At 44.4% G+C, this 15,386-nt stretch overlaps 1 protein-coding gene across 2 annotated transcripts in view; it reads left to right on the plus strand.

Annotated features, from left to right (window-relative positions):
• RMI2 (RecQ mediated genome instability 2) overlaps nucleotides 1-5,503 on the plus strand; it is a 96,091-nt gene extending 90,588 nt beyond the window's left edge. For both annotated transcript variants that reach the window (XM_085630139.1, XM_085630138.1), the window contains one exon: nucleotides 5,047-5,503. In XM_085630139.1, the coding sequence (XP_085486265.1) occupies nucleotides 5,047-5,201 (155 nt within the window). In that variant the 3' untranslated portion in view covers nucleotides 5,202-5,503. The remainder of the gene's footprint in view (nucleotides 1-5,046) is intronic.
• Nucleotides 5,504-15,386: the final 9,883 nt, after the last annotated feature.

The raw sequence follows: 15,386 nt of genomic DNA on the forward strand, positions 1-15,386 counted from the left end.
AATGCCAATAGCTCCAATCTCTCGCAAATGCGAGACCTATTGCATTGCAAATGCTTGTTGATTTATGTTGACAGGTCTCAGCAATACAGAATGACTGATTACTTATTTGTGACTTTTGGACACTCTGGAAGGGGCAAGAGTGCATCCACTATCACTCATCAGGTGGCTCATATCTATTATTCTAGCTCTTCAGGATCTGGACGCGAGTCTGCCTATCCAGGGCAGATTCACCAGGATGATCGCTACTTCCTGGGCAGAAGTATAGGGAGTATCAATCCAGGAGCTTTGAAGAGCAGCCACTTGGGCTTCGGAATATACCTTTGTAAGACGGTATCGTCTTAATTCACTTTCAGATTGTCAACTAAAAATGGACACTGCTGTTTTGAATGCAGCTTTATAAGTACTTAGGATGTATGGGTGATGTACTCTATTTTGGGGTTTCCTTGCTGTTTTCTATTATACATTCTGTGTGTTGCATTATCAAGGCTTTTGGTTCTTTACTGTCAAAGGACTTTAGCTTGGTATATCTCAAACGTAAATACTGGGACAAAGGACGTAGGGGTCATGCCCTAGTTACTTAGCAGTAATCCTCATTACCCTTAGTCCATCTTGTCCTCGTCATTACATCCCATCCACCCCTGCCTCCTTTCAGTCCTTTGACTAAAGGGCGTGGATATTTAGAGGAGGAGCCAGGAGTGCTAGCTCCCTTTATGTCACCCAGGTAGGGCGGGTGGGGCTGGCTTTCGGGTCCTTCTGCTTTGTTCCTGGTGTGAGGTAGCATTACCTCACTTGTAATGACTGGGACGAGGAAGAGATGGATTGAGGATAATGAAGATTCCCAGTAAGTAACTGTAGCATTTATGGTAGGGGTGATTCATGTGGTTGTCTGTATAGAGCAGTTTAATAGTGGACGTTAAAGCATGGGGCAAAGAAAGAGGGCAGGGACAGTGCAAACCGCAAGCAGTAAGTAGAGGGATCAGTGTGTGAGCAGGAAAGTCATTCAGGTAACCATTCGGGTAGTGTCAGGAGACATTGTGTGCAAAGGAGATACAGATTTGCCACTGAAATGTAAGGCATACATTTAACAAATGGACAAGTCCGCCACACTCATGTACTATCTGCAATTCTTCCCAATTTACACATTTAAAATTGGGTTGTGTGGCCTGGGCCCCCTCCATAAACCATTCTAAATCAGCTGACGAGTGGGGTAGCAATCGAGTTACAAATGTCTATGCATTACAGCTAAAAAATAAGTGCACAAGCGACATTTTGACCATTAAGCACAAGGAGCAAAGATGAGGCACAAGTTACCCAATGTTTCACGTGTCCGTGGCATAGTTTTACACAATCCGATTTGGACATGCCCCGAGCACTAAATAAGCCTCTCGTAATGAAGAGAAGCACCCGTTTCTCAATTCACTCAAGTGTTGCATTCCACAACGACACCGTTGCACCAACTACCCCTCATCTGTGACTCAGCCTTACCCACTAATCTCTGTCCCCTACTCTCGCCTTCTGATCTACGGCTCCACCTCAGCGCCTGCCACTCAATGACAGTTGCATATTGGCACTCGAAAACATGAATCGTTACATCCCTAGGCCCCGCCCTCATGGTTACCCATTGGATATGCATTAAAGGCAGGGTGATTGGTCACTTTGACTACAGCCATATGTCTTGCACCAGCTCAATGCCGCGCCACTGTAGTCTCCTGGCCACTAGGTAAAGTACTCAGTTGGTTGTTTTGGCTAGCTATTCTCCAGAAGCTCAGTTGGGTTGAGCATTCGGTTGTTCTTGCTGTTATTTACTTTTTCAATACTCGTTGGCAGGAATAGTTGTGTCCTACCTAGCCTTATTACAAGCCGTAAAACGCAAGAGATAAGTTGTTGCGGCAATGTTGTGAAAGCGGTAGCTTGCTGCCCTAATCGAAAGGACTGACAAATAGGCAGCTTGGAATCGTATCACGCAAGCAAGTTTTGTGGAGCCACCCTCTCCGAGAGACACCGGGCTAATTACTACGTGTCATCTTATCCTGCTTCCGCTGTACGGGCGACGTCGCTCACGGCAATTGAAACGCTACTCGCAGTATTGTAATAACTGTACAAGTGTACGGAAATAAAATTTGAATGTGGGGGTTAAGCCAAAAAAAATTTTGCTAGTCAATCAGTTTCTATGTTGCTGTCCGTGGTCTTTGAGGGAACTGCTAGAAATTAATATATATATATTTTTTTAAACAATGGTATCTCCAAAATTGGGGATCAAGGAATCAAAGGTAAAGAGCACAAACGTGGTTGAGTCAGGAGAGGCAGAATCATGGGTAGCATAGTTTGAATGATAAAGCTGGTATTTAATGCACTTGCTGGCGTAATCTGCATGCTACTCCAGAACCCAACAAGCCCGCGAGCAAAAGAGACGCCGTGCGGTGCGTGTACACATCTGCTGTCCGGCCCCAAGCTGACCTCGCCAGAGAAGAAACTGCGTGAGCGTGCACATCGCCTGTCCAGGCGTGCACATGTTTTGTCCCCCTTCGGCCAAGAAACCGACAACAATAGATCTTGCCAAGGCGAGCAGCGCGCATGCGGTGCATCGCTAGGCGAGACCTAAAAAGGGGACAGAGATCCTCATGCAGGCGGGTGCTGTGAGTGACTGCGCTCGACTACAGGGGGATGATTAATGGGGTCCAAGAGGCCCCTTTTCCTTGCTTTTGGGGAATAGCTGTGCACCTCCACATAGGTGGCAAACAATCAGTGCAGCTTCTGACAGATCATGTGCCTCTGTGCTTGCCTCCATAACAGTACTGGCGGAAAGGCAAAATGTTCCTCCTTTTGCATGGGACCACAACCCTATGCAAATAAGGGGTCAAATTCTTGGGATCCTGCTGTTGCTATATGTGTGCAAATGCAATGTGGATTACAGAAGGGAGCTTACAAGCATCTGCAACCCCTTCTTAATACAAAAGTGTCCTGGGGGCGCCGAAATAGGACGCACACATCGCTTGCACCCCCAGATACTTTCAATAATAGGGCCCTGGTGTTAGAGAGGCTCATGAACACAATCAAGAAAATTATCTTGTATGGCCTATTGTCATAAGTGTACACTTGTTACATTACTTTAAATTGTAGCTGCATCTACAATATTTGGTTAAAGGATCTAATCCATGAATTATAATATTACATCATAATTGGTCACCCACATTTGTGTGATGAAAAATCACTATTTCGTAATAGACTCGGGGATTTCTTAATCGGCTATTTTTAATCATAGAAATTCCATTTTCATTTCTGTTATTCCAGCCTAAGTTTCAAAACTGTTATTGTATGGAAGATGCTTTTTTCTAATGTATTTTGGTTACATGACTTAATTGGAAATTGATACTTTATCTATCGTCTGTCTATATTTATTTTCTCCGAAAAGTTGAGGATTGGTTAAAATACCTAAACATGTATAAAAAAAGCTCAGAAATTGAAAAACCACTGAAATTCAGGAGTCATGATTAGCTATGCACTCGAAGAAACTAAAAGGTTTTCATGAACTAACCCTCTGCAAGGTGAAGAAAACCTACTTATCAGTAGGCCGAATCTTTCTTTGCCTCTGTTTCCGCTTTAAGAAGCTATGCACTTGCACAACACCAATGAAATCATACAGTGCACAACTCCAGTACTTGGGACCGCTCCCTTGATGTGATAGATGCAATTACTAATGTCACAAATAATTTTATAGTTGAGATTATATGTTGTACATTTCATGACCTTATGCTGAACACTACAAAAGAGTGAACTATAAATGTAGTATTTTTGATTTGGTTTGTGAATGTGTTATTGTTTGTGAATGTGTTATTTAATTATGTCATCTGTTTTGGTGTTACTTATTTGCATAAATATTTAGAGCTCTTGAGCATTACAGTGGCTTGAAATCAGAACCCAAACTGTATTTTAGTTGTGTTTTTTTTTTTTTTTTTTTTTTTTAATTAGTTTCTAAGGTTTTCATTCATTCAAATACATTCTGGTTTAATAGCCAATATTAACCATATCTTCACTTTGACCAGTTGTGGGCTGCCATACCACGCTGTGCACAGCATAAAGGTATGTACAGCATGTGTTGTCTGAAGGATCGGGCCTTAAGCCAGGCCCTGCAACCAACTTGCCATGGCCAGGCAATCCCTGCTGCACATGGCCAAAGGCTAGTAGTAGCGTCCCTGCACCCAACCCTTTATGTGAAGCCAACCCACGCTGCACCTGGCTTTCAGGTTTTAAGGATTCACAAACTCTTTCAGGCTCATGCATACTTGTTGGACCTTTCACAGAGTTTTTGTACCAGGTACGCAGTGTGTGATCCGACAGGAGGTCCAACAACCCTACAAAGTCCATTGACATGAATTTGTGAACCCTTAACCTGGGATTTTTAACCTAGGTAGAGTTGCGGTGGGAGCCACAAAACAGCAGCCGACTCCTTAAAAATTGATGGATCTCAATTTGCTGGCATGCCTGCCACTAGTAAGAGCACTGTAGTAAGACTGAGACTGCCAGATTAAGCACTGTTTGGGTTTAGTACATGCAGTAGTAGATTGTGGCATGTGATGATTGCTGTCTGTGGGGGTAGAAGGCCAAAAAGGTCTGTAAAGTGGCTGGATACATCAATCCACACTAACTGTTGCAGGTATCCTCCACATGTTGCCTTGCAGCAAGGATTACATCAATTTTGACCTGGTGGTTTTGTCTACTATCTAGTTAATGTAAATACCTTCCCCCCCAATTTCATAAACTTTGCACCTTGCAGTGCTATTTTTGCAAACACATTTTCACCCACTGACCCAGTCCAAAAAACAGAATTTTTGCATTGGTTAATATGTGTAATCTGAACCATACGAGTCGAAGATAAGATTATGAGGTATCATAAGGGCTGAAGCAGCATAGTTTTTGCATTCGATTCTGTTGTTAGCAGTGCCGAGCTTCTCTGAGATTCCGTAACGCATTGACGTTTTGCCAGAACATTCCTGAAAAATAATCATGACATTGTTTGCCAACGCTAAGTCTTACTTTGTTTTGTAGGCAAATACGTCATGGTAATGGGCGTTGTTCAGTCTTGCAGCCCCGAACCCTTCCTGCGTGCGGTGAAAATGACAGACCTCTCCGATAATCCAGTACATTCCCGCATGTGGAGGCTTGAAGTGGAGGACTTGCACAGAAACCTGCCCCTGATGTAGCGCCGCGAGGCATTCTGGGGACTCTGCAGCCGTTTCATATTAAAACCACACCTCTTGGACACTGAAAGGGATACCATTGCTCTGTTTCACAAGCACTGATTTCATTTGATGCAAGTACAGCATGGCACGCTTCACGTTCTGTTTTAATCATATGCATGATACGTTGGAATACAGTAAATTGTAATTTTCTTTTTTGTATGGGCAGGTACAACCTGACCGGAACAGAAATAGTTATAGCTAACTTGAAAACGGTACATAATGTTATTTAGGTCAAATAAAATATTTGTACTGAGCAAGTTAAATGAATGTTTATCTTCTTTAAGATATTATGGAGTAACCTGCTCTGCCCAAGGTTATTCTTTGCATTTTGATTTTCTCTTACTCCATTTTCAGGTTGAGCATGAGCCTGCACGCAAACGCTGCTCTGCAAAGTGCTGTGGTAGTTCAGTACGGAGAGAAGCTGCGCCCACTCCCCAGCCCTTATTTTTAATTGGCTTGTGTTTGTCCTTTCTTAAATGCTGTATTCTGATTCATTATGAGGCGTGTTAGTCCCTTCTTAGTACAGCCATGTCGTCATTTTTATCCTCCCATGGCTACTGGCCTCTTCACTTGGTTGTTACACGGGGCGTGTATCATTTCCATTATTAAGCAGCTGGATCTGGAGCCCACCTGCTGGACACGGACCAGGTAAATGTGGAGTGTGTAGAGGGACACACGTAGCGTCACACAGCTTTTCAAACAACATGGGGGGATGTGGGGTCTAGAATCACGCAACACATAATTTTTTGCAGCCTTCTACCCCCCTCCCGTTGCCGTGCCTTCTTCCCCTTCCACCCTCCCATTGTCCGTTCCTTATTTTCTCCTCCCCGCCCTCCCGCCTGTTGTCCGTGCCTTCTCCTCTCCTCCCCCCTCCCGTTGTCCGTGCCTTTTCACCGCCCTCCCTCCCTACAGATGCCAATTTGCCAACCATTTGCAATGCAGTAGGTCTCGTGCAAATTAGAGACCTATTGCATTGCAAATGCTTGTTAAAATAGAGTGCACTGCAAATGTCCTGTACGCATTGTGAATACAGAGCACATGGGCGCGTCACTGTAAGGCCTACGCATTATATATATATTATCTACTGGCGGTCGCCAGTAGATAGTTATAGTAAGGACCGAGTTTCCATAGGAAATCTCAAAATTCTATTTTGAATAACTTTGGTGCCGGTTGACGAATCCTCGCGAAATTTTCAAAACTAATGGGGCGCTCCGCTCAGCTCCTACCCTGAAAGTCTCGGGGTGATTTGTCAAGCGGGGGCTGAGAAAAAAGGGTGGACCCAAAACACGTTGTCCCCATACATTTTCCCATAGGACCTTTAGTCGAAGGTACAGCCCGAACGGCTGAACAGAATTAGTTGAAATTTGGCAAAGAGGTAGTCCTCAGGTCAGGCATGTGCCTTTTGCATATATGGTGTCAATCTGTTCAGTAGTTCCTGAGAAAATTGCAGTTAAAAGTACATAAATATCTATAGCCGCGCACCGTGCGCGCACCATAACGTGCGCGAGCATAATTCTGATTGGTGGTTACATGTCAGTCAACATTCGAATCGGTCGAAATCAGGAAGTGTCGGCCGCCATTTTGTGTGTTGTGTGTGTGTGTGACAGGGAAAAAAAGGTTGAGAACGTGAAAAGGGGGCAGGGTAGAGAGTTCCTGACCCCCTAGCCTTTGTCAGGGGGTCCCTGAAGGACCCCGAAGGGTGAAAAAAACATTTTTTTTTTTTCAAAAAATCGCGGGGTGCGCGCACGGCAGAAAAATATCATTAAAAAAAAATAGAATTAAAAATCAAGTGCAAGTGTTTAGATGTTGGTTGGCTCTAAAAAGAGCCGTTGTGTTAATTGAGGAACAGAGGAACAAAAAAAAACAAAAATTATGGCGTGGTGCATGTGTGCTGCTGTATCTTGGTCTCTATCAGGTTAATGCTGGTGTCACCATAAGAGAGAACAGCATTGCACATATTGCACCGTATATGAACCCTCTGGAACAGAGGGTGGATATCCAGAGGTTGAGAAGAAGGCGAAGCTGCGGCCGCAGATGAAGTGCTCGGCTGAGCTGCTGGAGGGTTGTCTCTTGCAGCTCGAGTACACTCCCGAGCATAAGCCACAGGATGTACTCCACTAAAGTGCCTTAACATAAAGTAGATACTAAAAGAGTATTTTTTTTTTTAGGATCTCCTCTTGATAAGACCACTCCACAAATAGTGCAGGTGACTTTAGGAGCATTTACCTTCTTCTGGCCCTCTAGAAAAGTAAAATATTTCCAAATAAATGAATCTTTTTGTTTCCTCTGTCTTGGTGGCACAAAGCTCTCCTCCTCACTCCCAGAAGATGACTGCTGCTCTGCCATTTTCAAGTACTGGAGTACTGGGAAAGCTGCTCAGCTCCTTCTCCCAGGGAATCAGAAGAAATAATGAGGGGAGTGGGTGTGGTGTTGGAAGATTCTGGAACTGAAACTACTATGAACCAATGAAAAGTGTTATTTTGTAATCACATGACTTGCCGTGCGCGCATGCGTGTACGGGGCACGCGCGCATGCGTGTACGGGGCACGCGCGCATGCGCGTACGGAGCATGCGCGTAAGGAGCATGCGCGCACGGAGCACGCATGATGTACGCATGCGCACACGGAGCAAGTACGCGTGCGCACACGGAGCACATCTTCGTGTGCGCACCGTCAAACTCTTAAAAAAAATATTTAAAATAAAATTAAACTGTTTATAAGTTTATAGAGTGTATTAACTATGCTATTCAACTTTATCCAAATTAAAAAAAAAAGAGCTGAGCCATTCCATATTACAGGATACTGTCAATCTATAACTATATACATAGGTAGCTTATTGTAAAATAAATATTTAAAAAATATAATACATTCATAAATTAGCATTTAAAAAACCTTGCAAATTCACTGAAAAAGCCATAGGTTTCACACACGTTATAGTTAGGAATCAGCATTTAAAAAACCTTGCAAATTCACTGAAAAAACCATAGGTTTCACACATGTTATAGTTAGCTGGACATTTCACTCGTAAAAAACCATTGAAATTCCCCCGTTATAGTTAGTTCAGCTAACTATAACTCGCGCGACCGCAATCCACTGCTGATGACGTCACATATTACATCACACATGACATGGTCAGTGACATCACTTATGACATCACTGATGACATCATCCTTGTGTAAGAGTGGCAGACCTCCTCTTATCCTAATATAAGCTTTGATACACACATTGAAAAATACAAACTAGTTTTGAAAACTATAGAGATACCAATACCAGTTAGAACAACCTATTCAGTAATTCCAAAATCTACATACGCATCCACTCATTCATCAACACTTCTATATAGTCACTCATACATGTAATCGGTCATATGTACTCATACACCTATACATCCTGTTGCACACCTACACTCATACATACTTACTCACACACATACTCACACATGCAAATAAACATCCATTTACTTGCATATACATCTATACACACACCACTACACTTACTTCTACAGAAACGTAAACATACTTACTCTCTTAAACAATCACTTATAGAAACACATACTTATTTATACATGAACTCTTCCAATCTCTCACTCTCATATACCTCACTTATATACATCAATACTCACATATACTAGTTTAAAACATATGGACTTACTCATAAAGACACTATTGAGACAGTCATTCACTCTCTTACTCACCCATACACACACTCATCCACCCATACTGTCCTGCTCACATACTGTCTTCAAAACACATACAAACAGTGAGTCACTCATTCATGCATCTATACGCTAAGTAACATCCCCCACTGAACCATTCAGACACTCATACTGATACTCTAAAAACGAACTAATAACCCATATACACACTCATGTAGCTATTCACCAACCCATGCAGCCACTTATACACAAAGTGAGACACTGATAGATATTTAAATATTTAAACATTACTCACTAATACTTGTATTCACTAAGATACTGTTAATAAGTCATTTATACAATTAATTTTACAAAAAAAACATCCATTTAGACACTTTTTTTACCCATTTATTCTTCCATCGACCTTGAGATATACATATATAAAACATATGTAATTTTCAGAAAAACATACATTCACTGGATGATTTCATCAGTGATGTCATTTGAGATGTCATCAGTGATGTCACTGACCATGTCATGAGTGATGTAATATGTAATATGTGACGTCATCAGCAGTGGATTGCGGTCACGTGAGTTATAGTTAGCTGAACTAACTATAACGGGGGAATTTCAATGGTTTTTTACGAGTGAAATGTCCAGCTAACTATAACATGTGTGAAACCTATGGTTTTTTCAGTGAATATATATATATATATATATATATATAGTGCCAGGGGAAGTTGCATAATTTGCCTTTCCATGCCCTATGATTTAGATATCCTGTCGCATAATTCAGTCCTCTTTTTTCACACAATCCCAGTGGCCCTGACAAAGCAATGGCTCTATATTGTGGCCTGGAGGCAGGCATTTTTATGATGAAGCACATGTTTCAAGGGGACCTATGACATTTTTTCCATATTTCACGATCCCCTGTGAATTATTCAATTTCAACCACTTTGTTTTATGCAATAAAAGCAACCGAGCATTTAATGTCTCGTTTATATATTTTTTTAGCCACATGGTTTACATTTCAGTGTGTTTGTGTCAAATTATTATTCACTGCTATAGTTAGTGAAATAGAATAATCCAACTGTCTTCCACCCTTGGTTCCCAAGTTATCCAAGAAGTAGTAAAACCACGCAGCCACGGCATTCCCTTGTAAAAACATGTGAAATTAAGAAAAGTGATTCGAACCATTAACACGTTCAAAGTAAAGCGCTGGACCACAGATACGTGCCTCCGGTTTCTGACAATACACAGTACATTTTGCTGTGAGATGAAACAGGTTTCCTGTCGTTTGTAGCACCACTCCGCCTGATGGCGCTTTTTAATTCCGGTCACGTGAAACACTGACGCGTGGCTCTGAGAGTAAGTCAGTTTACGACATGCCATTGTGTACGAAAAGTAATCCTGTGGTGGAAAAATGCAGTAAAGAAACTGTATTAGAATGTAAACTGTCCTGTTACCAGCGACTCAATACAGTCAGTACAAAGCCAGAAGATGTTGTGTTGCACCTCTCATAGCAATTACATATACAACATTACATTTTTTTAATTAATTTAATTATGTACAGCATATCAAGATGCAGGCGACAGAGCGGGTCGGTCAGCAGTGGCAGAGTCTGTGAGTCCAAGGTGGCGATGTGAAGCAAGGCAGTGCTGTCTCCCCAGGTCAAGGTGCAAGCAACGGCTCGGTGGCGGCAGCTACGGTCGTCGTCGAGGCCAGGGTTGCGTTGCAAGATGCAGCTGTGCCCTCTGCGGTGCAGTCAGGTCACGGAGCCAGCGATGGATTTGGTTGCCTCTGCGGCAGCTGAAACCATGGTCCCATTTTTAGGCCTCGCCTACAGATGAAACGTCATCTGTAGGCGAGACCTAAAAGTGGGACAGGGAGCTAATATAGGATTGATCAGAAATTCATTATTTCCCTATTAAACACTAAGCAGTGCATGCTTCCACTTGGCAAAAATGCCACATGAACCAGACCAATAATGTACATAAATGCATTTTTTTCCCCCACAACAGATTTTGAGTTTTTTTGACTAATAGTGGCCCAGAGGGACAGACATGGAAACAATCAATCGCCGGAGAAATCGTACGGCTGTAAACCTTTGGCTCTTCCTATGATTGATAAACGGTAACAATATGAGGAATGAAAAAAAGCAATAAGAGAACCTAATCACATGCTCATGAGACTCTTGTGCCCTCCCCGCCCTCCCACCACCCGCATCAAATAGAAGATACATGTCATGTCAACAGTATTGCCAATTCGGGAGTCCAGGCCATATTGGCGTGTTTCTTCATCTATGTACATGTCTATAGTGTGTACAGGGTCGAGTATCAGCTCCCTGTACTCTGCCCACCTCTACCAAATCTTGGGATGTTTTTGGAGGCACACCCTCACCTGAATTAAGTTATGAGTCAATTCACTCCTTCTTGATTTGGTTTTAAAATGAAGAAAATCAGTATAGATTAATAAGTCCAAATTATTATTTTATTTTGTTCAAACGAAAAAGTTCTGTTTCAGGTAATCCAATCATTCAGGATTGTATCCTATATTATTTCTTTCTTCACATTTCAAACAAGGCGAACAGTCATATTTGAAGCAGAAGTTAACAGCCAACAGCCGACACGTGTTTCACCCAATGGCTCAATATCGGGCCAGGGCTTTTTCAAGGCTTAATGTTCAAGGATGCAACATAGCATATTAGCTTCGCGTTTCACTGTTCAGAGAAGCTGCCAAATACAATAGGTCAAATGTCTTCAGCGCGGAAGAACCGGACAGCAGAATCTGCCCTGTTTGTTATCCCAGGTTACTGCACGGCCACCAGAACTTTTTCGTTTGAACAAAATAAAATAATAAGTTGGACTTATTAATCTATACTGATTTTCTTCATTTTAAAACCAAATCAAGAAGGAGTGAATGGACTCATAACTTAATGCATGTACTCTTTTTTGAGACCATAGAGGTCCAGTGTCTCGAGTCAACCTCCGCGAGAGACAAGTTAAATATAAATTGGGCAATTTCCTCTGGAACTGGGATCCCTGGACCTTGGTATTCCTGCATTAACACCCTCAGCTGAAACAGCAATCTCTGCAGAAGTCCATGCTCTTCTTCCAGAGGCCCAATAGAGGCGGACTGGCATTCTTCCACTGGCTGGCAATGTATCGTTGGTGATGGTGAAAACGAGGAATAACATATGCTGCTTATATCTTTTGCCACCAATCCCTCGGTACTGTGCAACAGGATGAGATTCGGGGACAGGGGAACATACCACCCAAGGACCTCGGCTAGGCAACCCACTACCCCCTCCCAAAATTGCACCAGTGTCCTACAATCCCAAACAGTGTGTTAAAAGGTCCCATCTTTGGATGCACATCTTAGGCACTTGGGGGATTCTATAAGACTCGTGGGCCACAGCCAGTGTCTCATAAAGTGGGCATGATGCAAATATTTAATTGGATTATGTGCAGGTGTGAGGATATCGCTGCACTATGAGGGGACTGCAGGGCCTCCACTCAATCGTTGTCGTCCAAAACCCCAATATATCCCTGCCATATCTCCCGGAGGGCCTCAAATAGTGGCACTATTAGTAACAAGGGACTGATAGATCTGCGTAGTTGTATGGTTCGCCAGGACGCCCACGAGAAGCTACTCTTCTAGTGGGTTAAAGTCTGGCAGGGCCTGGAGAGGACAGAAATATGAAGTCAGAGCATGACGCAGCTTCAGGTATCTATAAAATTGGCTGCGGGGCATTGAAAATTCAGACTGGAGGACCTGAAATCATTTGAGGACGAGGCCTAGGACCACGTCACCCAGACTAGAAATCCCAATCCGATCCCATCCCCGAAAACCCTGCAACCCGGCCACCTGGGGAAGAAGCAAATTATGCCACAGTGGGGTCTCCCACGTTAGGCGTCCCCATTACCTCATACTGTGAAGAGATTGCATCCATTCCAGGATCACCACTCTTGTGGCAGGGGGAAGGAAACCCACATCCGATTTCCTATATAGGAACTGAACCATAGAGGGATTGCCAATCACCCAGCGCTCCACCGCATACAAGGAGTCGCTGCTGGGGGAGTACCACCATTCATTTATCACTAGCAAGTGGGCAGCCACGATAGGACTGGACGTCTGGGGCTGCGATACTGCGGCAGCAGGTGGATTGAAAGCGGGTACTTAGGGCCACTTGGGATGCACCTCACCAACACCGGAACTGACCCAGCACTTCATTGACCTGTCTGAACCATGTGAATGGAACGGAAAAGGGGTAGTTCTACAATTTATATAAGAGACAAGGCAGGGAGATCATTTAAAAATCACGGAGCGACCATAGAGGGACAATAGAAGTTGGGACCATGTTTTAACTTCAGTTTTCACCCGCTCTATTAGAGGAGCCATATTATGATCCCATGCGATGGCAGGGCTCTGTGCCAGTAACACACCCAAGTATTGGAAACCTTGTCGCCAAGGTCAGACCTGTAGCCCACGCACTGTCCCTCGGCAACCCCCTCAGTGGCAAGAGCACCGATTTGTTGGCGTTCATATACAGCCCTGAGGTCTCACCGAATACCTGCATAATGTGTAGGATCTGTGGCCTAAGGTGGCAGGATCTGTAATAAAAAACAGGACGTTATCCGTGTATAGCTCTATGCTCCCCGACACCTCCCTGGATCATCGAATCCACGGACCTGTGCATCGATTCTCACCCGGGCCGCCAGGGGTTCCATGGCCAGCGCAAATAAGTGGGGACAAGGGACAGCCCTGCCTAGTGCCGCAGCCGATGGATAATGGGGCAGAGGCCGTGCCGACCTCGCAGACCGATGCTGTTGGATCAGTGTATAATAATTGTATATAGGAGAAAAATAGGAACCCCGTGTTAAGTCACCGTAGAAGAGCAAATAGATACGTCCAGCTAATGGAATCAAAGGCCTTATCAAAATCCGCCAACCCGCGGGCGCTCCAGGCGGTCGACCAGAGCTATAGCATGGTGAGCACCACAGGTATTGTGGCACGTTTCCCAGTGAGACATAAACCCGGCCTGGTCCCGGTGAACCAGGTCAGCGATGTAAGGCATTAGTCTATTGGCCAAAGCCGTAGGCAGCAGCTTAGCCTCAATGTTTAGGATGGAGATAGGGTGATAGGATGCGTGAGCCTCAGGGGGTCGACCTAGCTTCTAAAAGGCTAAAATCTTGGCTTGTCGCCAATCTGAGGATATGCGTGCTTACTTAAGAGCTGTTGGAATCACACCCAGATAATGGGTACCCAAGAGGGGCATATACGCTGTGAGGAATTTGCTCGGAAACCCATTTGGGCCCGGGGCTTTCCCCGGTCACAAACACGCCAACGCAGCTGTCAGTTCCTCATGCGATATTGGCTTGTCCAGCAGAGACCTGCCCTCCGCCTTGAGGGCCCTCGGGGAAAGATCATCCAAGAATTTTTCAATTTGCGTCTTTGTAAGGACCTCTCTCTGTCAGTCAGCAAAGCTATTGGCGACCTCTCTGGGATCAGTCAGTAAAATTTCCTGTTTACTACGGAGGACAGGAATATGAGCTGTCGTCCCAGCTTTTTGGCACAGTCTTTGAAGCATTCCCCAAAGATTTGTTGCCCCATTGGTATATCCTACTCTGAGAGGCCAGCCAGGATTCCTCGCCCCATCCAAAAGTACTCTCTGGTACAGCTATTGCGCAAAGCCCAGTTGCCGACGCTCTAGACCCCAGCTGGCCTCCCGGCCCCACTCCTCCAGCTCAATCATCTGGGCCTTAATCTGAGATAGTTCAGTCAGGCGGCATTTACGTTCTGCCACAAAGAAGCGAATATCAACGCTGAGTATGTTGGGCTTCATAGCCTCCCACAAGATAAGCCTGGAGGAGGCAGATTCTGTATTCAGGGAAAAGTAGTCTGTTGCTGTGTGTGTAGGACCTGTAGTTTGCGTTCTTCAAGTGCCATGGGGTTAAATGCCAGCAAAATGGGGGGCAGCGGGGACCAGTCACAGCGCAACAGGAGAATAGTCAGAAAGCCCTCTAGGTAGGATCTCTACGCCGGAAACCCTATGTGTGTGATCTCACGGCACAAATAATTAGTCAAATCAGAAGAGCGACCCATGCACTGCTGAATAGAAAGTAAAGCTTGCCTCTGTGGGGGAAAGCCCCGCAAGGTATCCACCCAGCCCAGGGCCTCCCCGAGACACTGAAATTGGGTCACTCGCACGTTGATCCCGTGCCCCGCCTCCCATCTCTCTCCATGGACCTAACCTCATTCCAATCGTCGCCAATAACTGCCATGCTGTTTGGCAGTGATCCCTATGTATTGTCCCAGACACAAAGACGTATCTTCACTGCCCGTCCACCCAGGTCTTGTGTACCTGTAAGGGGATCCTGTGCTGCACCAGGATGGCCACACCCTGTGAACCCTGCACAAAGCCCAAATGGAAGGCCTTTGTACACCTATAGCATGCCAGGCATGGGGCTTTTGAGCCTAGAAGGTGTGTCTCCTGTAATAGGAGGATATCTG

This window comes from Triturus cristatus, chromosome 10 (genome assembly GCF_964204655.1).
Source record: "Triturus cristatus chromosome 10, aTriCri1.1, whole genome shotgun sequence".
Taxonomy (NCBI): Eukaryota; Metazoa; Chordata; class Amphibia; order Caudata; family Salamandridae; genus Triturus; species Triturus cristatus.